Below are 27,372 nucleotides of genomic sequence, written 5' to 3' on the forward strand. Positions count from 1 at the left end.
TTACTCCAACATTGAAGAGGATGAATGAAATTGAACAACTCATTTTCCAAATATTAATATCAAAAAGCGATTCACTAAATATGTAATTTTGTAGAAATAAATGCACAAAGTGACAATATAAAGCTCAGAAAGAGAAAATGATGTCTGTAAATCAGAAAAAAAAAAACAAGAAAGAAAGAAACATAGGCTGATTTCCATAGAGCATTGGGAAACTAACAGTATCCAGACAAAAAAAAAAAAAAGCAGTATTCTGTAGGCAATGCACACATATGGGAGAATCCAAATAGGAAAAGTCCTCCAACTTAAAAGGTAAAGTTTAAAACCAATCTTTAAAATGAAAGAAATATCTAGATAGTCTTGGGATTATAAAGATATAATCTTTATTTTAGGGAAAAACCTGGCTAGATATGGGGTACATGACTGTGATCTCAGCAACTAGGGATCAAGGTAGGAGGATCATAAGTTAGCCTAAGCTACACAGTCCAGTTTTGGGCTAGCCTAAACTACACAGCCCAGTATGCAAGATCCTGTCTCCAAAAGGAAAACTTTTAAAATCTGCTAAGGCTTTATTAAATGTTCTCTGCTTTTTTAATTAAAAAGAAAAAAGAAAAACATGCAAAATACATAAGTAGGCAAATTGCTTTGTCGTATTAATCTCTTTTCTGTTACCCAACAGAGCTCTTGAGAATGGGTAACATATAAAGGGAAGTGGTTGTGGAGATTGAGAAGCTGAGATAGGAAGGCAGCCTCTGGCAAGGGACCCAAGGACAAGCATGAGCCTGTGGAGAAGCAGAAGATGAGAAACACACTTGTGTGAAAGTCTGGCTTCACAGGGTCTAATTCATTACTGTAAGAATGGCTCCAGGAAAAGGCTTTGTCATCACAGCACAATCACTTCTCAGCATAATGTCAAGATGGGTTTTAGAGAAAACAAGCCATATCCAAGCCATACCAGAAGCCTAGTGGTAGATGAGTATTGTCTAATATTTAAAAAGACAGAGCCTTTTTCTCATACAAAATCTATCAAAGCAGTCCTCATTCTCTTGAATCTTTGGCTGAGAACTACTGTTGAGATGGAAATGAAACCAACTACTCTCAAATGATTTTCGAGGTTACTGTTCCCCAGTTGTCCTTTTGAAACATACCGTGTGTCATACATCATTTTCAGATAGACTGGCATCTCAGGCATGATGACACAAGCCTTTAATGCCAGCCCTCGGGAGGCTGAAGCAGGCAGATCTCTGCTGAGCTCCAGGACAGTCAAGACTACTTAGTGAGACCCTGTCTTGAAGAAAACATTAAACGGAAGCTGAATGACCTGAGATGAAACCCAGGTTTGCCCTGTCTGCAGCTGTAATGTAGGACATATTCCCTCCCTAGGGCTTCAGTTTCCTTCACCCCAAAGGCTTCTTCCTGGTGATCTTCCCATTGAGAAATTGTTCTCTGACTCTTGGTTCACTATTGCTGTGCTATAACTCTCTACAGAACTTTCTCACTCTATTTTATATTTTGAATATTATTTTATTCCAATTTAACCCATGAAGTAAATCTTCATGTCCTATAGAGGCAATGTCTACACTGACTCCATTCTGTCCTCGTACAGAATGCTGGAAAGGGGAACAGATCACAGAAAATCAAACTCATTGTCTTCCGTGTGGGTGAACAGCACCAAGATTTACTGGTGTTTGGGGGACACATGCTGTCACAATGCTCTTTTTTTCCTTTTCATTCCTTCATTTAGCTATTTATTTTCTATGTTGGTTTTGGCTGTTGGTTTTTGTTTTGTTTTGTTTTGTTTTTTAGATCTCACTACATACATCATCCAGCAGTATAGACCCCAAATGCTTCACAGTTTATTTTATTTAACTTTCACAACATTCTGTTTAGAAAGATACTCTTGGCCTCCTTTTACAGCTAAAGAAATTGAGAATGAGAGAGGTTAATGAGTGAGTGCGGGGGAGGGGGATTTTCTTGCCAGTAATGGAGTGTTTCAACTATTCAGTCGATATGTTATGTTTGTTCAAATTAGCCCAAGATAAACAGGTGGGGTGCAATAACAGTGACTCGAGCAGACTGAAGAATGAAGATGATGTGGGAAGATTTTACAGATGAGGCTTTACCAAGCCTGGGCTGGCAAATGTGGGGCACTCCCAGCAGCTGAAGATAGGAACAGAAAACACTGTGGTTTCCCTGCAGTAGCTGGCCTTTCCCATATTCTCAGGAAGGCTCGGGGACTTTCCATTCCCCGAGTACACCGGGAAGACTCCATCTACAGTTTTACAGAAGACAGCCATGGAAACAATTTTAAATTAGCAAACATTTTGTGCCAACATTCACACTTACAATAGCATATGATATTTAATAATGATGTATAACACCTATTTGAGGTTTTTTAAGTGTCAAAATCCTTCTTGAAGGATTTTTCCTAGGTTATCTCATTTAATAGTTCCAATACTCCATAACAGGTCTTTCACAGAGAAAATTAATGTCTCCGTTCCAGACAGAGAATGGATTTCCCTTTCTCAGCATTTTTAAAAATTTCCTTTTATTACTTTTAATTATGTGCATGTGTGTATGTCTGTGTGGGGTTGTGTGCATATGTGTTCAGCTTCCCACAGAAGTCAGAGGCATTGGATTCCCTGGATGGCAGTGTCCGACATGTATACTGGGAACTGAACTCAAGTCCTCTGCAAGAGTGGTATATGCTCTTAACCGCCGAGCCATCACTCCGGTCCATTTTCTCTGCAGTTTTGCTCGTCATGGGTTCTCCAGACATGATGAGGGAAGATAATCTTCACTCAGTTCTACTGATCCAAATGTTACCCACTTCCAGTGGCAGCCTCACATACATCCCCAGGAACAGCCTTCCAACAGTTACCTGGACATCCCTTAGCCCAGGTTAAACGTCACCTAAAATTAGGTATTACAAAAGAAGGCTTCAAATACACGAACATAAGCAAGCAGGCCTCAAAAGGAACCAAAGGGAGACCCCCCCAAAAAAAAACAGAATTTAAATGGTCTTCATTGAAATAAGACTTGAAATTCTCAATGAGTAGATTTGATTATGGACTGGAAAACACATATACTTCATTTTCACTTGGCTCTTTGGAAGATGGATGCCTGGGCATAGTGGTGCTCACCTGAAATCCAGCTCTTGGGAAATGGAGGTGGGAGGATTGGAAGTTCAAAGACATCCTGAGCTACACAGCAAGTTAGAGGTCAACCTGGGCTACACAAAACATTGTCTCAATAAACAGGAAGAGAGGACAGACAGAGATACACGGAGAGAGGGGGAGGGGAAGGGAGGGAGGAGGGAGGGAGGGAGGGAGGGAGGGAGGGAGGGAGGGAGGGAGGGAGAAAAAGAGGTATAAAGTTGATTTGTTGTCGCCTCTGTACTTGAACACTCAATTTTATGCCCCTCCATGGAGGAAAGTACATTTCAGAAACAAGCATCCAGAAGAGACTACAGAAGTCATTTAATAAAAGTCACGAAATTAAACAGAGATCTCACTTTACAGAATGTTGTGACAACATGGTCTTTAATTTTGTTTTCTACTTTTGAGTTCATATCCAACTGAACAATGACATTAAAGGCTTCTGCCATCAAATTGACGAAAATTAACTATTAAGTACTGAAAGATTTATACAGCTGAAATTTTTAATGCAAACCTGCCTAAATTATTCAGCCCAATATTTAAAGAATAAAATCGATCATAGTGATCCAAATTCTCTTGAATCTTTAGTTAAATGGAAGCAAACAAACAAACAAAACTACTCATAATGATTTTCAAGATTAATTCCTCCGTTCTAACTTCTGAAAAGTGTTAAATATGTAGTCCATGTAGTTGAATTGCCTGAGATAAAATACCAAATGCCCCCACTTCTGAGATTTACTTGGGGCAAGTGAGCTTCTCCAGGCTTCCAATTTCTTTGGGCCCTCCTCCCAAAGGCTTTCTGATTCCCTTCATCCTGAAAAATTTCCCAATTCTGGGCCACCAAGTGGTGTACTATGTAAATTCCCTTACCGAAGTCTGCTTGCTCTGTTTTTCATTTCTTCTTGTATTCCAGTCTATCCCACATAACAAGTCTCCAAGATCTTTGGAGCCAATGCCTGAGTTGCTCAGTTCTGCGTTGCTGAACAGCAGGGCACTGGTGGGGGTGTAAGGACGAAAAGAAACACTAATCCTTTTCACAATAATAAAGAGGAATGAGGAGAAACAACCAAGAAACATTCATTGCTGTGTTCAGGACCTTGTTCAAACAGAACTTTTAAAAACAATGCTTTCATACACATTTTCTTTTTCTTTATATATATATTTAAATTAAATGTACCCCCTTGCTCCCTGTCAACATCATGGCTTCTTTTCTTTTGTGTGTGTGCGTGTGTGTGTGTGTGTGTGTGTGTGTGTGTGTGTGTGTGTGTGTGTGTGTACATATACATGCCTAGTTATGTAGTATAACCTGTTTGGCCCATTAGTGCTCCTTGAATTTATATGATTTCAGGGCTGACCACTTGCTAGAGGATAGCCCTAGGAAACTCGTCTTTTTTTCTTCTCACTATTTCTGGCTTTAAGATTCAGGGTCTGCTTCACGCAACCGTCTAGGGCCCCAAACCCAGCTTCATATGCAATTCCATTTAATCTTCAGAGCATTCCTTCTGTGTCCTTGTTCTAAGTTAGGGAAATTGAGGCTGAGAGAGAAGTTAAACTCAGAAAAATAATTTTTTGCTAACAAAAGTATTTAAAGTCTAGTAAGAAGATAAATTGTGTTGGTGAAAATGACTCTAATCAAGGGAGGCAGAATACATAACAAGCTCTTCTTTCCCTACCAGAGTGCACCAAACACTTGACTTGGCTTCTCACAAGACTTTCAGACTCCAGGGACTCTAGGCCAAGAAACATAAACAAAATCATCCTATTCCCCAGTGGATTCAGATGAAAACTGCTAACAAAATCTGGTACAACTCCAAGACACTGGAGGAGAATGAAGCTAGGTCTGTGTTCTCACAATAGCAAGACTGAGAGTTTGTACCGACTTATGGTCATCGATCAAGCCTACCAGACGGAGTAGAACATTTTTAACCTGGAGCTCTGGTCATGTTTAAATTGGGGGTGTGGTTTGTCCAGTAATAAAATATAGTACATTTTGAAATACAAAAAAGAAAGCAAAAGCTGGAAACAACACTAAGACAACAGATAACATGGAAAGATTTTACAGGAAAGGCTGCAGCAAGCCTGGACTGGAACAGAGGGAGGTTGTCAACAGTTGGAGGTAGGAGCATGCCAAAAGCCCTGGTCTCCATCCAAGTAGCCTGTTTTTCTGGTAATCTGGCAGTATCAGGACTCTTCATTCCCACTTAAGCACTGGAAGACTTACAGTTGTACAAAATAAACTCATGCAAACAGAGCTTAACTGACAAAGATTGGTAGCAGCTCCACACTGTCTACTATCTTAGAAACTACAGTAAATGTATTCACCACAACATCCATGTTACTGAACAACTAAGTCTTTAGATTGGCTAAGGAAGATCACCAAGAGATATCAGTGTTTCTCTCTGTCAATTATATGTGAATATTCTGGTCTTGATCCAAATTCCTGAATGAGGCAGGCACATAAATACCCTCCTTGAGTTGCTATCTCACTTAACATGTGCAAATATGGTGCCAGGTCTGAAGTTCCTTCTGTTCTTCAGCCTATATCTCTTGCAGGGGGTGAAAAGCTCCATGGTCCATCTGAACAACAATGGATACGATGGAGTGGTCATTGCAATTAACCCCAGTGTGCCAGAAGATGACAGACTCATCCAAAGCATAAAGGTAAGAAGAGCTTTATTATCTTCATATTTTCATGTCAATAATTATTTTTAACTAGACATATAAGCTCTCTCTCTCTTACACACACACACACACACACACACACACACACACACACACACACACACAGTTATACACTCCCAAAGCCACTTTGACTGTATTCATCACCTCTGCAGTATTATCTACAGCCAAGATGAGTATCTGCTTAGCTTTATGTTTTTATTAACATTAAAACTAGTGTTAATAATCACTGAACTGAAGTGGAATCCAGTTGCAGAGAAGAATGAGTGATGGGCAAAGTGGTCCAGACCAGGCTGGTGAAACCCACAGAAACAGCTGACCTGAACAACGGGGACCTCTTGGTCCCAGACCAAGCTGGGAAACCAGCATGGGACTGATCCAGACCCCAGGAACATGGTTTTCAGTGAGGAAACCTCGGAAATATATGGACCTCCTGTAGTAGTTCAGTACTTATCCCTAGCATAGGTGTGGACTTTGGGAGCCCAGTCCACATAGAGGGATACCTCCTGAGCCTAGACACATGGGGTTGGGCCTAGGCCCTATCCCAAAGGATATGATAGACTCTGATTACCCCCCTATGGAAGGCCTCACCCTCCCTGGGGAGCAGAAAGGATATGTGATAGGGATTTAGTTGGAGAGTGGTGGGGGGTGGGAGGAGAGGAGGGGAGGGAGTGGGAACTGGGATTGACATGTAAAACAATCTTGTTTCTAACTCAAATAAAAAAAGAAAAAATAGTGTTAAAACTCTTAATAAATTAGTAACTAGTTAGGTTAGACTTTAGAGCAAGTGGAGAAGTGATTTCGTATTTTATCTTTTTTTGATTTTTTTTATTTTAGAAATAGTCTTATTTTACTTATCAATCCCCCATTCCCTTGCCCTCCCATGCACCCATGACCCCACCGACTACCCCAAACCAAACCCCACCCACTCCCCAAGGATAGTGAGGCCTTTCTTGGGGAGGGTATCATCAAAGACTGTCACAGCATTTGAAGGAGGGCCTTTTTCCTTTTTTAAATTAAATTAGAAGCAATCTTGTTTTACATGTCAATCCCAGTTCCCTCTCCTCTCCAATCCTGCCCTGGCCCCTACAAACTCTCTATCCCAACCCCTTTCTACTCCCCAGGGAGAGTGAGGCCTTCCATGGGGGATCTTCAGAGTCTGTCATATCATTTGGAGCAGGGCCTAAGCCGTCCCCCTTGTGTCTAGACTGAGAGAATATCCCTTTGTGTGGAGTGGGCTCCCGAAGTCCATTAGTGTACTAGGGATGGATACTGATCCACTACTAGAGGTTCCATAGATTTCCCAGGCCTCCTAACTGACACCCACACTCAGGGGGTCTGGGTGGCTTCTATACTGGTTTCCCAGATATCAGTCTGGGGTTCATGAGCTCCGCCTCATTCGGTTCACCTGTTTATGTGGGTTTCTCCAGCCTGGTCTTGACCCCTTTGCTCATCGTGCCTCCCTCTCTGCAATCATATTTTATCTCAACGATGTTGCTTTTACAAAGTCAATACAGCAAATGTACACTTAAACCCAAGCAGCTGCTGTCTTACACATTTCTCCAGTTGGTCCTACATGCTCAACTTTGGAAAACCTAAAATCCTTACCTATCTTACCTTAATGAAAACCTTAGACATGCTTGAAGTTGATTTGTTCCTAGTTGCATTTGTATGATAAAAGCATTGGTGTAATATATACTTTACTCTTGGATCCTCTCAAAATCTCCAGGATGGTTAGCAACACAGGGTTCATGTCCTCTATAAATGTCATAATTGGTCTGTGGGATCAAAGAAAGTAGCAAGCTGAAACAATTCAGTCTTCTTTATCATTGTTATTAGCACTTGGGCAATGCTAGAATGACTCAGTTGGTTATATATACAGATGTATATGTAGAAATGTATACATATATGCAACAATGATAGTTAAAGGTGAGGTGATGAACTTGGTGGGGAGAGTAGAGGTTATGGGAAGATTCGGAGGAGGTGATAAAGAGGGAGTGATGTAGATTTATATTTATATATGAAGTTTTCAAAAAGTATATTTTATAACTTGGTCTTTAAATATACACTCTACCTGGATGATAACCACAACTAAAACAAAAACAATCTAATTATTATCACATACAAATGTTACCGCACTTAAATTCCCCATTTTGTTTAATCAACCCAAGTCTAAGAAAATTGATGAATAAACAATTTGCCTACAGACCTGTGATCATAAGCATGTTAGTACCCTACCCAGAGACTTCATTCGCATCCCCACCCTAACCACCAGCTGGAGGGGAGGGCAAGTGAAAAATCAGACTTGGCTTGGGCATATGGAAATGAGTTTATACATTGGAGGATTCAGTAAAACATATCTCACTTTTTCAGTTATGCTGTGCAAGCATATTTGAGGAAGAGGAGCCCTGTGTGTTTATCCTGGTTTAGGTATAAATGTTCATGCTTTTTTTTACATTGTTACCATAATGCACCTTTAATTTTGTCAGGAAATGGTATCTCAAGCCTCTACTTACCTGTTTGAAGCCAGCAAAGGAAGATTTTATTTCAGTGATGTAAGGATTTTAGTCCCGATGACCTGGAAGTCAAAACCCGAGTACCTAACGCCAAAACGGGAATCATATGACAAAGTAGGTGACACATCCAGACCCTAAACTGTTTCTTGTGCCTTTTCCAAATGGATACTTACAAGGTTTGATATTAAAATCATTAAGTTAGCAATTAGTGATATAACTCCTCTTTTGCTGTTTGTGTATGTGTGTATGCATGTGTGGACTGTGTTTGTATATGGGTTCACATGTTTGTTCATGTGTGTGAATGTACACCTGCCTTGTGTGTGTGTGTAGTGTGTGTGCATGTGTGTATGTGTGTAATATGCATTCTTGTGTGTGTGCATGTCTGTGTGTATAGGTAGTGTGTGTATGTAGTGTGTGTGTGTAGCATGTGGGCATGTGTGGGTATGTAGTTGTCTGTGCATGTGTGTGGATGAAGTATATCTGTGTGTACTGTGTGTGTGCTCTGTGTGCATGTGTGTGCATGTCGGTGCCTGTGTATGTAGTGTGAGTCCATATTATGTAGTGTCTGTGCCTGTGTATGTAGTGTGTTTGTGTTTAGTGTGGGTATGTGCACAAACATCCTCATTTAGGTAGGAGTCAGAGGTCAATACTTGGTGTCTTCCTCTAAGGAGTCAGAGGTCAATACTTGGTGTCTTCCTCTAAGGAGTCAGAGGTCAATACTTGGTGTCTTCCTCTAAGGAGTCAGAGGTCAATATTTAGTGTCTTCCTCTATTTGCTTTCAATCTTTGATTTTTTGAGACAGGGTGTGTTACTGAATCTGAGAGTCATCAATTTGGGTAGACCACCTGGAGAACAATCTCCAATAGTCTGCTTATCACTGCCAGTTCACTAGTGTGGTTACACACATGGGTCACAGTTCCCAGTTGTTAAGTGGGTGTTAGGACTGGAACTCCAGTCCTTGTGGATAAACAAAAACACTTAATCCACTCAATCCCAACTTTCGCCAGTTTAGATAAGACAGTCTTGTTTGTAAAATCTCTTGTTTCTAGCACCCTTGGGATCTGACTGGGTTTGTTCTGCATCTTAGGCAGATGTCATAGTTGCTGAACCTTACCTGAAATATGGAGATGATCCCTACACTCTTCATTATGGACAGTGTGGAGACAGAGGACAGTACATACATTTTACTCCAAACTTCCTCCTGACTGATAATTTGCCTATGTATGGACCCCGAGGTAGGAATATCTATTTTATATTTCTTATTTCCAATGGGGGAAAGCAAACCACAGCTGTGGTTTAATGTGGATTTCTAAGACTTTAAGAAAAGTAAACATTACTTTTTCAACAGTACACCTTTGTTTAAATATTTGGTGGTTATATTCCAACTACTTGTGTATCCAAACTTATAATTATAATGGGCCACTTATTGTAACTTAAATTTGGGGGCTATTAAATAGAATAATTTTCTAGAGTTTGTAACAATTTCAATTTTGGAAATGGATAAAATGACTGAAAATAAAAAAAGAAATATTTTTTTAAATATTCAAATATTTTAGCTACAGTTTTATAGATGACAATCTTCTCTCTCAGGCAGAGTCTTCGTCCATGAGTGGGCCCACCTCCGATGGGGAGTATTTGATGAGTATAACACAGACAGGCCCTTCTACATGTCTGGAAAGAACGCTGTTACAGCAACAAGGTATCACAGTGTGAACTAAACTGAGTCTACACCTTATTGCCTATGGCTTCATCTCTCTGTTCTGGACAGCACAGAGGGCAGTGTTCAGGCAGCCCAACACATAGTCAGGCTGCACCATTATGTGTTACTGCATGTCTGAATACTTCTTGTGTCACCATCTTGGGATGGAGAGCCAGGTTCTGGGAACTATTGCAGTACTCACAAGAATTTTACAAACATTATCTATTGGTAGCAGATAAATGAAATATATAAACCTACCAATATCAACAAATTGCAACTCAAGCCTATACAGGTTCTTAGTATTACTTTACACTTTTATATCTTTTTATTATTATTATTAATTCAAGTTAGGGAACAGGCTTGTTTCACATGTAAGTCCCCTCTCCCTCTCCTTCCCCTCACCCCCATTCCTTCTCCCCCACCTCCAACCTACCCCCCACCCCATCCACCCACCACTCCCCAGGCAGGGTAGGGCCCCAAACAAGGGTAGGGGCTCTACCAAGTCCACCAAATCTTCCTGTGCAGGGCCTAGGCCCCTCCCCATGAGTCCAGAGACAGAGCGCATCCCTTCAAGTGGGATGGGCTCTCAAAGTCTCCCACACACACCAGGGCAAAATGCCAATCCACCTCCGGAGGCTCCCAGGAGTGCAGGGCCCTCCCCATTGGCATCCATGATCAGGGGGCTGGATCAGTCCCGTACTGGCCTCCCAAAGAGCGTCTGGGGTCAATATGCTTTCCCTTTTTCAGGCCAACTGTTAATGTGGGTTTCTCCAACCTGGTACAGACCCCTTCGTTCTTCATTCCTCCCTCTCTTCAACTAGGTTCCGATTTCAGCTCAGTGTATTTCTGTGTATGTCTGTCTCTGCTTCCATCAGCCACTGGATGAGGACTCTAGGATAGCATAGAGAGTAGTCATCAATCTCATTCTAAGGGAAGGGCTTCTAGGCTATCCTCTCCTCCACTGCCCGGACTGTCAGATAGTGTCATCCTTGTAGGTCTCTGGAGATCTCCCTAGTTCCAGATCTCTTCTCAGACCTATAGTGGCTCCCTCTGATATGGTATCTCTCACCCTGCTCTCTCTCCTCTATTCTTCCCCCAACTTGATATCTCTGCTCCTCCATTTTTTTCTCCTCTACTCTTCTTCTTGTGCTCTTATTGTGGCAGCACCCTCTCCCCTACCCTCATACTCTCAATTAGCTTGGGAGTTCATGCCACTTCCCATTCCTGGGGTCTATTTATCCCTTAGAGTCCTTCATGATTTCTAGTTTCTTTGGGGAAGAGGATTATAGGCTGGTAAACATTTGCTCTATGTCTAAAAATAATACATGAGTGAGTACATACCATGTTTCTCTTTTTGTGATTGGGTTACCTCACCCAGGATGGTTTCTTCTAGTTCCATCCATTTGCCTGCCAATTTCAAGATTCCATTGCATTTTTCTGCTGAGTAGTACTCCATTGTATAAATGTACCACATTTTCTCTTTCCATTCTTCAGTTGAGGGGCATCTAGGTTGCTTCCAGGTTCTGGCTATTACAAACAATGCTGCTATGAACATGGTTGAACATATGTCCTTGTTGTATGTACATGCCCTATTTGGGTATATACCCAAGAGAGGAATGGCTGGATCTTGAGGTAGATTGATTCCCATTTTTCTGAGCAACCGCCATACTGATTTCCAAAGTGGTCTTACAAGTTCACACTCCCACCAGCAATGGAGGAGTGTTCCTTCTTCTCCGCATCCTCTCCAGCATAGGTTGTCATTGGTATTTTTGATTTTAGCCATTCTGACAGGGTGAGGTGGTATCTCAGAGTTATTTTGAGTTGCATTTCTCTGATGGCCAAGGATTTTGAGCACTTTCTTAATGTCTTTCAGCCATTTAAGATTCCTCTGTTGAAAAATCTCTGTTTAGTTCTGCACCCCACTTTTTAATTCCATTGTATGGTGTTTTAGTGGCTAGCTTCTTGAGCTCCTTGTATATTTTGGAAATCAGTCCTCTGTCAGATGTGGGGCTGGTGAAGATCTTTTCCCATTCTGTGCATGGTCGTTTTGTCTTACTGACTGTGTCCTTTGCCTTAGAGAAGCTTCTAAGTTTCAGAAGGTCCCATTTATTGATTGCAGACCTCAGTGTCTGTGCTTCTGGCATGATGTTCAGGAATCGATCTCCTGTGCCAATTTGTTCAAGGGTTATTCCCACTTTCTCTTCTAGAAGATTCAGTGTGGCTGGATTTATGGAGAGATCTTTGATCCATTTGCACTTAAGTTTCGTGCATGGTGACAGGTATGGATCAATCTGCAATTTTCTGCATGTCCGAATCCAATTGTGCCAGCACCATTTGTTGAAGATGCTATCTTTTTTCCATTGTATAGATTTAGCACCTTTGTCAAAAATAAAGTGTTCGTAGGTGCGTGAATTAGTATCTGGGTCTTCAATTAGATTCCATTGGTCTATCTGTCTATTCTTGTGCCAATACCAAGCTGTTTTCAGAACTATGGCTGTATAGTAGAGCTTCAAGTAAGGGATGGTGGTGCCTCCAGAAGATCTTTTATTGTAAAGAGTTGTTTTGGCTATCCTGGGTTTTTTATTTTTCCATATAGAGTTGAGTATTGTTCTTTCAATGTCTGTGAAAAACTGTGTTGGGATTTTGATGGGGATTGCGTTGAATCTGTAGATTGCTTTTGATAGGATTGCCATTTTTACTATGTTAATTCTGCCTATCCAAGAGCATGGGAGATCTTTCCACTTTCTGGTATCTTCTTTAAAGAAAGAAATTTTTCTTTAAAGTCTCAAAGTTCTTATTGTACAGGTCTTTCACTTTTTTGGTTAGTGTTACCCCCAGATATTTTATGTTGCTTTTGGATATTGTGAAAGGTGATGTTTCCATGATTTCTTTCTCATTGAGTTTATCATCTGTATACAGTAGGGTTACAGATTTTTTTGAGTTAATTTTGTATCCTTCTACCTTGCTGAAGGTGTTTATCAGCTGTAGGAGTTTCCTGGTATTGTTTTTTGGGTCACTAATGTAGACTATCATGTCATCTGCAAATAGTGAAAGTTTGACTTCTTCCTTTCCAATTTGTATCCCTTTGATCCTCTTTTCTTGTCTTATTGCTCTAGCTAGAACTTCAAGTACAATATTGAAGAGGTATGGAGAGAGTGGACAGCCTTGTCTTGTTCCTGATTTTAGAGGAAACGCTTTGAGTTTCTCTCCATTTAGTTTGATGTTGGCTATTGGTTTGGTGTATATCGCGTTTATCATGTTTAGATATGTTCCTGATATTCCTGTTCTCTCCAAGATCTTTATCATGAAGGGATGTTGGATTTTGTCAAAGGCTTTTTTAGCATCTAGTGAGATGATCATGTGGTTTTTTCTTTTTCAGTTTGTTTATATGGTGGATTACATTGATGGTTTTTCGTATGTTGAACCATCCTTGCATCCATGGGATGAAGCCTACTTCATCATGGTGGATGATTTTTCTGATATGTTCTTGGATTCGATTAGCCAATATTTTATTGAGTATTTTAACATTGATGTTCATGAGGGATATCGGTCTGTAGTTCTCTTTCTTAGTCTTACCTTTGTGTGGCTTGGGTATCAAAGTGATTGTAGCCTCGTAGAAAGAGTTTGGCAATATCCCATCTGCTTCTATTGTGCGGAACAGTTTGAGGAGTACTGGTATTAGCTCTTGTTTGAATTTCTGGTAGAATTCTGCAGTGAAGCCATCTGGCCCTGGGCTTTTTTTGGTTGGGAGGCTTTTGATGACTGCTTCTATTTCATTAGGGGTCATGGGTCGATATAAACTGTTTATCTGATCTTGATTTAATTTTGGTAAGTGATATTTATCCAGAAAGCTGTCCATTTCCTTTAGATTATCCAATTTCGTGGAGTACATATTTTCAAAGTATGACCTAAAGATTCTCTGGATTTCCTCAGTGTCCGTTGTTATATCCCCCTTTTCGTTTCTGATTTTGTTAATTAGCATGCTCTCTCTCTGCCTTTTGGTTAGTTTGGCTAGACGTTTGTCTATCTTGTTGATCTTCTCAAAGAAACAACTCTTTGTTTCATTGATTCTTTGTAATGTTTTCCTAGTTTCTACTTTATTGATTTCAGCTCTCAGGTTGATTATTTCCTGGCATCTACTCCTCCCTGGTGAGTTTGCTTCTTTTTGCTCTAGTGCTTTCAGTTGTTCTGTCAGTTCTCTAATGTGACTTTTCTCTAGTTTCTTCATGTGGGCACTTAGTGCTATGAACTTCCCTCTTAGTACTGCTTTCAGAGTGTCCCATAAGTTTGGGTATGTTGTGTCTGCATTCTCATTAGATTCTAGAAAGTCTTTAATTTGTTTTTTTATTTCTTCCTCAACCCAGGAATGGTACAATTGGGTGTTATTCATTTTCCAAGGGTATGCAGGTTTTCTGCCATTTGTATTGTTGCTGAATTCTAGCTTTAATGCATGGTGGTCTGATAAGATACAGGGGGTTATTTCAATTCTTTTGTAACTATGGAGGTTTGCTTTGTTTCCTACTATGTGGTCAATTTTAGAGAAGGTTCCATGTGGCGCTGAGAAGAAGGTATATTCTTTTGAGTTTGGATGGAATGCTCTATAGATATCTGTTAACCCCAGTTGGGTCATAACTTCTTTCAGATCCTTTGTTTCTTTGTTAAGTTTCTGTCTGGTGGTCCTGTCTAGTGGTGTAAAGGGGGTGTTGAAGTCTCCTACTATGAGTGTGTGTGGTTTTATGTGTGGTTTGAGCTTTAGTAATGCTTCTTTCACAAATGTGGGTGCCTTCGTATTTGGGGCATAGATGTTCAGGATTGAGACTTCATCTTGATGGACTTTTCCTGTGATGAGTATGAAATGCCCTTCTTCATCTCTTTTGATTGATTTTAGTTTAAAGTCTAATTTGTTAGATATTAGGATTGCTACACCGGCTTGTTTCTTGAGGCCATTTGATTGGAAAATCTTTTCCCATCCTTTTACTCTGAGGTATCGCCTGTCTTTGAAGTTGAGGTGTGTTTCTTGTAAACAGCAGAAGGATGGATTCTGTCTTCGTATCCATTCTGTTAGCCTATATCTTTTTATGGGTAAGTTAAGACCATTGACATTTAGGGATATTAATGTCCATTGTTCATTGGTTCTTCTTTGTTTTGGATTTATTGTTGGTGGTGTCATTGTGTGTGGATTTTGCCCTCCTGCTTCTTTTTGTGTTTGGCAAAATTAGATTATCTATTGCCTGTGTTTTTGTGCATGTAGTTATGTTCCTTGGGTTGGAGTTTTCCTTCCAGAACCTTCTGTAGTGCTGGATTTGTGGATATGTATTGTTTAAATCTGTTTTTGTCATGGAATATCTTGTTTTCTCCATCTATAATGATTGAAAGTTTTGCTGGGTACAGTAGTCTGGGTTGACATCATGCTCCATTAGTGCTTGTAGGGTATCTATCCAAGACCTTCTGGCTTTCAGAGTTTCCATTGAGAAGTAGGGTGTGATTCTAATTGGTTTGCCTTTATATGTTACTTGGCCTTTTTTTTTCCTTTGCAGCTCTTAATATTTTCTCTTTATTCTGTAGATTTGGAGTTTTTATTATTATGTGTTGGGGGGACTTCTTTTTGTGGTCCAGTCTGTTTGGTATCCTATAAGCTTCTTGTACTTTCATAGGCGTATCTTTCTGTAGGTCGGGGAAGTTTTTTTCTATGATTTTGTTGAATATGTTTTCTGTACCTTTGAGCAGTGTTTCTTCATCTTCTTCTACACCTATTATTCTTAGGTTTGGTCTTTTCACGGTGTCCCATATTTCCTGGATATTTTGTGCTAGGGATTTGTTGGATTTGAGGTTTTCTTTGGTTGATGAATATATATCCTCTAGCGAGTCTTCAATAGCTGAGATTCTCTCTTCTGTCTCTTGGATTCTATTAGTTATACTCATGTCTTTAGATCCTGATCATTTATCCAGTCTTTCCATTTCCAGCATCGCCTCATTCTGTGTTTTCTTTATTGTGTCTAATTCAGCTTTCATGCTTTGAACTGTTTCAAGAGCTTCCTTCACATGTTTGGTTGTTTTATCTTGGATTTCTTTAGCTTCTTTAAGAGATTTGTTTATTTCTTAAATTTTTTGGTTTGTCTTTTCCTCCATTTCGTATAATTTTTTGCTTGCTTTTTCTTCTATTTCTTTTAGGGATTTTCTTGTTTCCTCTTTGAAGGTCTCTATCATCTTGCTGAGATAATTTTTGAGGTCCAGCTCTTCTTCATGCACTATGTTGGGCTTTTCAGATCTTGCTGGAGTGGAGTCCCTAGATTCTGGTGGTGTCATATTGGTCTTTCTGCTGTTGATCGAGTTCTTATTCTGTCTTCTTCCCATATCTTTTTCCAGTGAGCGCAGGTAGGATCTCTCTATCTCCTCTTGTTACTCTGTAGTGTGTGTGGGCCAGGAATTTAATGTCCGAAGCTCTGGATGGTCTTGCCTCTCCTGGTAGTCTCCTCACTCTGAAGGAGTTAGGCCTCCATAGGGATCCGGTGTGGGGGGGGGGCAGGACAGGAAGTAAGAGTGGGGTGTTTCCAGGATCTGGAGGTTCCTCACTGCCTGGGCAGGTCTACCCCAAGCAGGAGCAGGCCCGGGGAGATCGGAATGGATGGGGCTTTGAAAGGGAGTTGGGTAAGAGCGGTGGATTACTCACCTCCTGGCGGATCGGTCGCCGGGAACAGAAGGAAGAGTTGCCTGTACCCAGATTCAGGGAGCTCCTCCCTGCCTGGGCGTGTCTATTTCAAGCAGGGACAAGCCTGGGGGGATCTGGATGAATGGCACTTTGGACAGGAGTTGGGTAAAAGCAGGGGATCCCTCACCTGGTCTCTGATGGGTCTGCGGAAAGGGAAGGAAGCCACTTTTATTTCTTCACATGTATTTTATACTAATTCTGTGTAGAAAGAAGACATGTGACTTTGTTTCTACTCCCTACTTTGCCTTATCTAAAACCCCATGCTTATCAACATTCCAGGCATCTTTTATTCTTCATGTTTCAAAGCATTTTATGGTCCAACTGCTTCATTGAAACCAATTAATTTGCAAGAGGGCCTTGTGATGAATATGGTTTACTTCTAAGTAAGTGAAAAATCATATTTCTCATGAAGATAACTGAGTAAGTTGATTGATTTTCTTAAGAAATGTAACTGGGGTAAATGTAGCCAAACTTTAAGTAAAAACTTGCAAAGTGTTTAAGCCTTCAAACTGAAAGTAACAAACACTTAGAATATTTCTAAAAAGTCTTGAGAAAAATAGAAGTAGATGTCAAGAGGCAATGAGTGTTTGGAAGAACATCTATCAGATGAAGTGTGTTCTAAAAGTCACCTGCCCCGTCCCCTTTGTGGTTTGTGGTCTGCAGAGCTGCCTGGAGCCATGCACACAGGCTGAACCACACTCAATGCCCCTCCTGCTCCCACTTTCCCACTACAAAATTATCTCTAGAGCTTTCTTCTCCTCTCAGGTGAGGTTTGATGGGGAATGCTGGGGAAAGAGCCCAGGAAGTATGTGCTGGCCTCTCCCACAAAAGTATCAGCCAGCCCTAATTGTTCAACAATTTTTTTCTCTCAATAAACTTCAAGATCCTTGGGGACTATGTCTTCTTTAAATCTCCTCATACTGAGTCTAACACAAAGCCGAAACTAAACAAAGAATTATCAAACAATAAATGCTTTATAAACTAAGGAATAATCAGTGAGTCTCCTTATAAGCAATCACTAAAAGGAGTGTATCACTGAAGTCCAATAGCATACGAGAAACTGTGAGCTGCCATCATATGTCAGCTCAGCTTTGAGGATCACTCTGAAGCTCACTCTCTTGGAAGATATTATCTGCCAACCATCTCCATTATCCTTGAAATAAAACTAATCTATGAAAGTGAATAAAGCTTAAAAGGGAAGAAATTCTTCCTATAGATGAACACTCTCTAGAATCTGGAATCCTGTGTGTGTGTGTGTGTGTGTGTGTGTGTGTGTGTGTGTGTGTGTGTGTGTGTTCTGCTGCCTCTTGCCTGTCCTTCCAGGGACAATTACCTTTATCATGGAGTCCGAATGGTTGAGTTCATTACTTGTACTTTTCTCCTTCAATGAAGATCAAAATGTAAAGGGCAGCATACAATAAAGTCAAAGCTGTGTATATTATGCCTGGAAATATAAAAGACGTTTAAGCAAAATATAAAAGACGTTTAAGCTTTCCACATTCTCAAATTTTCATGGAAGTTTCTCATTCCATGAAAAAACAAAACTTCTATAATTTTAGCTCAATTAATCTGGTTTTTCTCTTTTTTTTAGTTCATTTAATCTTTACAATGGCATTGTACTATAGGAATTACTGTCTTTTTAACTCAAATGACAAAGACAATAGATTTATTGATCATATTAACAAGCAATGGATGATTAAGAAATATGACCTAAAAATGATACTCTTGGTGAGGAATCTGGCTCAGACTATGAAGCACTTACATTACAAGCATGAGAAACTAAGAATGATCCCATGAAGTCACACAAAAATGCTGGCATGGTGGTGCACGTTTGTAATCTCAGCCCTGGAGAGACAGAGAAAGGAAGACTCCTGGGGCTTGCTGTCCAGTCAGCCCAGCCTCATTGGTGAGTTTCAGGGCAAGGAAAGACTCCTCAAAGGAGGTGAATGGAATTCCTGAAGATAAGTCCTCTGACCTCCACATGTCCACATCCATACACATACACAATGAATACACAAGCCAAACCCACACTAACATTAAAAAGCACAATACATGGTAAGGATGGGTAAAGACCTGGATCTACTCTTGTCAAAATGGAGTTCTTAGTATGTGATGACCAGTAAAAGTTGCCACTGAGAGAGATTTTAAGGTGTTGATTTGCCTAGGTTTGACTTCCAATACTGAAAAACATAGGAAGTTTAGAGTGGGGCTGAGGAAGTAGCCACTGGCAGAGGGCTGGCCTGGTGTGCACATCCCTGCTCTCCATACCCAGAACCACCGCAATAATCTGATCTTTCTGTCATAGATGCTCCACTGGCATTACTGGGAGAAACGTGGTCCATGAACGTCAGAGAGGCAGCACCGTGATAAGGCCATGCCGACGTGACTCAACTACAGGGCTCTATGAATCCAAATGTACATTTATCCCAGACAAATCTCAGACTGCCAGGGACTCCATAATGTTCATGCAAAATCTCAATACTGTAAGTACTTCCTATTTATTTTCTGGAAAAGAAAAAGAATCTTTTGGGGGAAATTAACTATGGAAGCTGGCTTTCCACTGATGGTATGTGTAAAAACAGAGGGGAAGAAAATTACTCTTAGGGTTGATTTGAGGTCATTATCTCCAGGCCATGACATGATGTGTCTGTGAATTGTCCTGCTCTTTTTATGAACCTGTCTTTCCTTCGTATGTAGCAGGGGACCAGGTGATACCACCATGGAGTATCTCTCCCTTCATTTATGTTTGTTGATCTTGTGTCAAAAGTAACAACCTGGTTTTTAATTCTTCCCTGGATATTATTCAAGTTACTCTTTTAATCTACAATGGAGCTTTCCACATTCTCAAATTTGCATTTGGATCTCACTAAAGCTTACCAAATAATTATAAAACATTGATATTATAAAATATGCACAGTATTGTCTCCACAGAAAAGATATAATAACAAAATGTTGGCTGAGCTACTGTTTGACCTAAAATATCTTTAAACATGTAGTCTCATGAGTGACAAGAAGTGTTGGGAATCAGATGATCTCACTAGAAAAACCCTTTCTTACATTTTAAGCTGTCATTGAGGGAAATTGATAAATCAGAGATTTATTTCTCTCATCTAGTTTTAACATTTATTTTAAATTGTGTGTCTGTCTGTCTTTGTGTGTCTGTGTATCTGTGTATGTGTACATGGTGTGTATGATTGCTGGAGCCTGCAGAGGTCATAGTCATCCAGTTCCTTGTTGCTAGAGTTACAGAAAGTTAGGACTGACATACCACATAGGTGCTGGGAACCGAACCCAAGTCCTCTAAAAGAACAGTATGTGCCCTTATGCTGAGCCATCCTGTCAGCCCCTTGTTTTCTCATCTTTAATTGAAAACTAATATATATTATCTGCATTGTTATTGTTGTTGGTTTATAAGAGCTATACAAACAACTTTCTAACAATGCTTGACAGGTGAACACAAAATTAAGATTTTTAAAAAGAAAATTCATAATACAGTTTGAGAATACATCTTCCTGGCTGTTTCTTAGGACTAGCCCATCTTTCTCTTTCCTAGTTTTAATTGATAAAAATAACTAATTTCAACAGACACATAATAAAATTTAGGATAAGGTGCGATATCCCCATAGATGTATATAATGTATTATTATCATCTGGAACTAACTGTCACATTCATCACCTCAAACACTCACTTTCTGTGATGCAAATATTTAAAGTCCCCATGTCTCTTTATTTTGGAACTCAGAATTATGGTAACTGCAATCACCCACTGTGTACACTGCCCCCTATAGAACACTAGAACCCATTCCTGCTCTCTAGTGGGAGTTTATACCTATTAACCCTCTCTCGTCTCCCTTTCCTCTCCACTTCATAGCTGCGGATTCTCCTTCTATTAGATCAACTTTTCTTATGAGTAAAATATTTGACTTCCTATTCCCAGCTTATTTCAGTTAGCACAATGTCCACAAGGATCATCCATGGTGGGACAGATAATAGTACTTCATTCATTTTATGATACAATATTCCATTGTGGATATAGACAACATGTTATTAATCTATCACCCATCGAGGGACACTTACATTGACTATATTTGTATATTTGGACTAGCTCGGCCAGCATGGACATACAACTAACTACATGGGAGTAACGTACTGACTTCCTTAATTTGATTCCTATATATGCACAGTTGTGAAATTTCTGGGTCTTCTAGTATTTCCATTTTAGTTTTTAGAGGAACTTCTGCAGTTTCTTCTAAAAATGGCTGAGTTCATTCATTGCCTAACCAGCAATGCAAGTTTAATTTTCTAGTACTCGCTTGAACATTTTTGTCTTTTTTATTATAACCATCTAACTAAAGGAGATATCTCACTGTAGCTATAATTTGCACTTCTTGAAAACAGTGCTGATTTTTTTTTTACATATCAATCATTCATTTGTATGCCTTTTCTTCTCAATGTCTATTCATATCAGCTGCTGGTTTTCAGTCAGATTATAGGAGGACTTTGCTACTCAGTTATTCCCTTAAATCACATAAATTATTAATGTTAGTCTCTTCTTACAAGGGGAGTTTACTTATGTTTTATGCTAGCTGGAAAATTGTATATTTACTGTAATTTATTTGCTGTGCACACCAATGTTAACAGAAATAAAGTTTCTATTTGTGTAAAATTATATTATAAAATATAAAACTTATGAAAGTATTTAAAACAACTAATCAAAATATCTCCAAGTTGCAAGATAAGTCAATTAAAAGAAACAAATTCCTAGCAACAAATATTTACAAGGCAGAGCTTTATAAAGATCTATAGTTTCTAATAAAATTAAAAATTCATATATAACCTAGGGAATTTGAAAATCCAAGTAAAAATACAGACATGAAATTTTCTTCCAAAACTTTTTTAAATTTACTTATTTTATGTGAAAGGGTGTGTTGTCTCTACTCCATACATGTGCCTGGTGCCCCCGGATGCCAGAAGAGGCTGTCGGAGCCCCTGGGACTGTAGATACATTTAACCACCATGTGGGTGCTGGGAATTGAACCCAGGTCCTCTGCAGGAGTAACCTGCCAAGCCATCTCTCTGGGCCTCTCTTACTTCTCCATAGACTTCATGTTTCAAGTGGATGTGCCTCTTGGACACAGTCACTCCACTGAGGAACTTCTCAGCTGAAACCGGAACAACAAAATGATTCCACATCCAAACAGCCAAGAAACCATTTGACTCAGGAGGATGTTCAGAGCATGTACTGCCTGCTCCCTATCATACACGCACTGCCTGACCCCATTCATACACGCACTGCCTGACCCCTAACATACATGCACGGCCTGACCCCATTCATACATGCACTGCCTGACCCCTAACATACATGCACGGTCTGACCCCTATCATACATGCACTGCCTGTTCCCGATCATACATGCACGGCCTGACCCCATTCATACATGCACGGCCTGACCCCATTCATACATGCACGGCCTGACCCCATTCATACATGCACGGCCTGACCCCTATCATACATGCACTGTCTGTCTGATCCCTATCATACACTGCCAAGGCGCTTGACTATCAGGAGGTGTGGTAGTTTGAATGTAACTGGCCCCCATAAGCTCACAGAGCGTGGCACTATTATAAGGTATGGCTTTGTTGGAGTAGGTTGGAGGAAGTGTATCACCATGGAGGTGGGCTCAAGTCATGCCCAGTGTCACAGATCACTTCCTGTTGCCTTCAGATCAAGACTGTAGCACAGTCAGCTCCTTCTCCAGCACCATGTCTGCCTGCATGCCACCATGTTCGGCCATGATGATAATAGACTAAATCTCTACAACTGAAAGCCACACCAATTAAAAGTTTTTCCTTTATAAGAGTTGCTGTGGTCATGGTGTCTCTTCATAGCAATAGAGATCCGATCTAAAACAGGAGGAGGTAACTCCTGCTGCCTACCAGAGACAAGGATAGTAAGAAGATGCCTACATGCCTGAAATATACAGGGAAACTAACGACACAAGACATTGTTTAGAAACAAATACTGTATGTCAGATGTGCATCTTATATAAAGCAGCAATAACTTCTAATTATCATAACATATATTAAATATACTATATACCCAGAGCATAAACTCAGACCCAGGAAGCAAATTACTGTAAAATATTGAATATCTTTTCATTTCATACCTTTAACCTCCCTTCTTTCTATTTCAAGCCCTGCACTGTGATAAAAGCTAGAACTAAAGAAGTAACTATTAGATGAACTATTCTTGAAGAACTCCCATTCAGTGAGAAAGACAGAAATACCAGGGAAACTTGGATACAAAGTAGGAAGAGATAAGAGCTAATGCAGATGTTTCTGAAGGCCAAACAGTGGCCATCCTACCTGAAGGCAGCCAGTCTCCTTTAATCTGGGAAATAAAGCATGGATGGGCCAGCTTAGTGCTTGAACTGGAAGCAAGGACTTCCCAAGGGATGGTTTTAAACTAGTTTTTGAAAAGGGATGTATAACGTACGAAAGCAGGAAGATGAAGTGAATTATATGCAAAGAAACAAACCTGACGAGAAAAGAGTGTGCAGCTCCGGGTGCCACACGGCTGCACCAGTTGAGCACTGTCCAACTTTCCTGCATTATACACAGCAGACACTTTAATGAACACCTCCAGGCAGACAGCAGTAGTAAAGTAAAAGGAGGAGTTTGTCTTCTCTAAGTCTCTAAGTGCCTCTCAGGTGAATGGAGGCTCTAAAATTTCTGACATTCTAGGGACAAGAAGTTCTGTGATAGAAGCGAAGGATCCAGGCACAACATGAGTGGGGATGGGGCTGAGAGAAGGACAGGCACAGCACCTGCAGTGGTAGGAGGAAGGCAGGCTGGGTGTGACCAGCATCTCCTCATAACTGGAAGTGATGCGAAGCACTATTTTGATTGCATCCATGTTTTTCTCCCTCCAGTATTACCCCATTTGGGAGCTTTGGATCTGAGCATGTCAGAAACAAAGAAAGATCTTACAAGGAAAATATGAGATATTTAGATGTATCCAGCTAGTTCTCACTCTGGGCTTACATCTGCAGACATGTAACAAAATGTCTGTTAAAAACCTGGAGGATTTTCAAAGTTTACAGTAATAAAACATCCACTGTCAGAATGATTAGATGGAATTCATCACTTAGAGCAAGAACTGTATTTCCTAAATTTCTCCCTGCACTTTTATTAATTTTTCAGGCATACTGCCTTTACATATCAGAATCCATCAGCACTGATAATGAGCTAGGTTGTGAGGGTCTCTCCACAAGTTTCAGGGCCCATTTGATGATGTGGAGCATGGACAATAAGAGACAGCCATTTCTCCTGTACCATTTTCCGGGACTGTTAGGAAGTAGCCCAAACCTTTCTTCTTAAACCTAATTCAAGATGTGAGATGCTCAAAAGACTAGAAAAGAAAGCTGGAAGCTAATTCAAGGAGCTGTGTGAGCTGCCATCATGCTTCCCCTACACAATTCAACTGTGCCAAAGAACCTCCCAAAACCCCAAGCTGTCCATCAGCTTCACCCCGCCTCCTCTGGGGTCTGAGAAATGGATGTCCAAACATCTGATCGTGAAGTGATTCTTGTCAGGAGACAAATCCTGTTCAGGATGCATGAGACAGCTAACTTCATAATGGAAAAGAAGGATGTCCCTATGAGTATCATGTTTGAATTGATTTTTTTCAGGTGGTTGAATTTTGCACAGAAAAAACCCACAATACAGAAGCCCCAAACCTACAAAACAAAATATGTAATCGCAGAAGCACATGGGACGTCATCAAGGAGTCTGCTGATTTTCATAATGCCTCTCCCATGACAGCAAGAGAAGCACCGCCTCCACCTACGTTTTCATTGCTCAAGGCCAAGCAGCGGGTAGTCTGCTTGGTGCTGGATAAATCTGGAAGCATGGACACAGTAAGACACCTTTTACTGGGTTTCTTAAATTAAGTATTTAAGATAAATATAGAACTATAATTTATTCTTAGATTTAGTTCTAATAAACTAACAAATATACATGTTCAAATATATATATATATGTTAAAATAAATATTTGCCACTGATTTATTTAAATTAGTTCCTAGAATAAGTTAAAAAGACAAATTACTGTTTTATTGTTCAATAGATTATTGGTCATTTTTACTCCTTAACTTTCAGTTATTACTAGAAAAAATATAACAAAAACAAAAACCTACAATTTCATCATTCAATGTATCGTTCCAGTTTTATTGTTACCATATTTGTTTTTCCTCTACAAAATTGTTATATTTTAGATATGTTGTGATCTAACTTTTATTGAATATAGCATAAGCACTGCTCATAAATAATGGTTTCATGGAAAAAATTGTGTGTGAGGGGTGTGTGTGTGTGTGTGTGTGTGTGTGTGTGTGTGTGTGTGTTGCTGGTAAATGAACACTGGGCCTTTTACAAGTTAGGCAAGAATTCTGACACTAAATATAACTTGGCACTTTTGTTTCTTTTGTTTTTGAGACACAATCATGCTATGGAGCCATAGGTAACCTGGTGTTCACTATGTCACTGAGACTGGTCTCAATCTTGTGTCACTCCATCTGCCTCAGACTCCCAGGGGCTTGGCTGTAAGCATGTAGGCCCATTTCCATGATATAAATTGTAAAATGTTTTTGACATAGTTTTATGATGTTTATATTTTGAATATACTCAGTCCACCATCCTGTCTTGTTCCTCCTCCTCCTCCTCCTCCTCCTCCTCCTCCTTCTCTCTCTCTCCTCCTCCTTCTCTCTCTCTCTCTCTCTCTCTCTCTCTCTCTCTCTCTCTCTCTCTCTCTCCCTCTCTCTCTCTCTCTCCAACTATCCCTAGTACTTTGATGGGTGTTAGAGTAATAACTGACTGAATATAGAAAGCATAGGCAGTTTATCAGTGGCTATATGTGGAGAAATATGAACCCATTCCCCAGAAGCCATTAACTACCCAGAGCTCCTCATGAGCCCTCCTCATCCATACTGAAATGCTGATGGATTGATCTTGTCAGGTAACCACAGCTGCTGAGTTGGTGAGTCAATGACCATGTCATACCCAGAATTTGGGGATTCATGCCTCCAGCACTTAGGTTATTTCCACCTCCTCACCTGCTCTGTTCCCATGACCTCGGGAAAGGCAAGATATAGACATGCCATTTAGGGTTGATCGATCACTTAAAATTCATTGATTCTCAGCACTTGGACCAGTTATGGGTCTCCAAATTAACCACTTCCCACTGCAAAAAAAAAAAAAAAGGCACAATGAATGGCCAAGAAACTAAGATTCTGAATGCTGCATTAATCCATGTATATAAACATATTTAGAAGGCAAAATGTACATATTTGGTAATATGTACACTTGGCAAAACTGGTAGTAGGTGCCCCCCTATAGCCTATGATCACCCTAGCCTTGGACTCATGGCCATTTTTGCAGTATGAAGCACAAATTCTCTCTTGTGGGCAGGGCCTCCTATCTGATCACAAAGCATTTGATTAAACCCACAACAGCCATGTGACTGTTACACCAGTGGACACAGACTGTTTAGCCTGTGGGCATTGGAGTACACAGGGGCCACCACTGAATAAGACCATGATTGACTTTTTTATTTCCAGGGACCTATATACACCTGGAAACATGAGAGCTATCCAACAGAGAAGATGATTCTTGCCTATCTCCCCTTTAATTCTCTGTGTCCTACAACCCATGTGTGTTGCCTAGTGCTGGGGGCAGCCAAAAGCAATGACAATGACCTGTGTTGTTTGGGGAGAGGTTTAGAAACCTCCTTGGTCAGCAACTCATAGGGAGGTATCCCACACTTGTCATGGGAGTTTATAAGAACCTAGGCCTTCAGGGACAGTATCCCATCAGGAGCACAGACATAAATCTTAATGGTTTTATCATGTGAACAATGTTCTATTATCTACTCAAATACTTCCTTATTAATAGACAGTTTGGAGATACTCGCTGTGTTACTTTTTGAAAAAACTTTCCAATGAGCATCATTTTATGTTCTTTAAAAATCATTTCATCCAGCTAAACATAGAACTGAACTGGAATCTAGTTGCAGAGAATGAGGAGTGAAGACCAGGCTTCTGAAACCCACAAAAACAGCTGACCTAAACAGGGAAAAGCCCATGACCCAGACTGATAGCTGGGAAACCAGCATAGGAATGATTCTGACCCCAAGAACGTGGGTGTCAGTGAGGAGACCTCAGAAATCTATGGGGCCTCTTGTAGTAGAACAGAACTTATCCCTAGCATAGAAATGGATTTAAGAGCCCTTTCCACATAGAGGGATACTTCCTGAGCCTAAACACACAGGGGAGGGCCTAAGCCCTATGGCAAAGGATATTACAGTCTCTGAAGACCCCCCACATACAAGGCCTCACCCTCCCTGGGGAGGAAAAGGGGTATGGGATAGGTTGGGTGTTAGGCGGGGACAGGGGAGGAGGGATGGGAGAGGGAACCAGGAATGACATGGAAAACAAGTCTTGTTTCTAATTTAAATTTAAAAATGAAAAAAAAATAGAGTAGAGAAAGTAAAAAAAAAAATCATTTCCTGGGGGAAACTTGCAAATAGATAACTGTTTCATAAAATGGCTTAGACTTTGTAG

The 27,372-nt window shown here is 40.3% G+C and overlaps 1 protein-coding gene and 1 pseudogene across 1 annotated transcript in view; both read left to right on the forward strand.

Moving 5' to 3' along the window:
* The first annotated feature begins 4,107 nt into the window (after positions 1 to 4,107).
* LOC113833476 lies at positions 4,108 to 5,070 on the forward strand (annotated as a pseudogene).
* Positions 5,071 to 5,657: 587 nt separating this feature from the next.
* LOC100767355 (calcium-activated chloride channel regulator 3A-1-like) overlaps positions 5,658 to 27,372 on the forward strand; it is a 39,029-nt gene continuing 17,314 nt past the window's right edge. Inside the window, exons 1-6 of the mRNA XM_027395893.2 lie at positions 5,658 to 5,816; positions 8,324 to 8,464; positions 9,438 to 9,585; positions 9,941 to 10,049; positions 19,064 to 19,241; positions 24,449 to 24,676. Of these exons, the coding sequence (XP_027251694.1) occupies positions 5,658 to 5,816; positions 8,324 to 8,464; positions 9,438 to 9,585; positions 9,941 to 10,049; positions 19,064 to 19,241; positions 24,449 to 24,676 (963 nt within the window). The remainder of the gene's footprint in view (positions 5,817 to 8,323; positions 8,465 to 9,437; positions 9,586 to 9,940; positions 10,050 to 19,063; positions 19,242 to 24,448; positions 24,677 to 27,372) is intronic.

This window comes from Cricetulus griseus, assembly GCF_003668045.3.
Source record: "Cricetulus griseus strain 17A/GY chromosome 1 unlocalized genomic scaffold, alternate assembly CriGri-PICRH-1.0 chr1_0, whole genome shotgun sequence".
Lineage (NCBI taxonomy): Eukaryota > Metazoa > Chordata > Mammalia > Rodentia > Cricetidae > Cricetulus > Cricetulus griseus.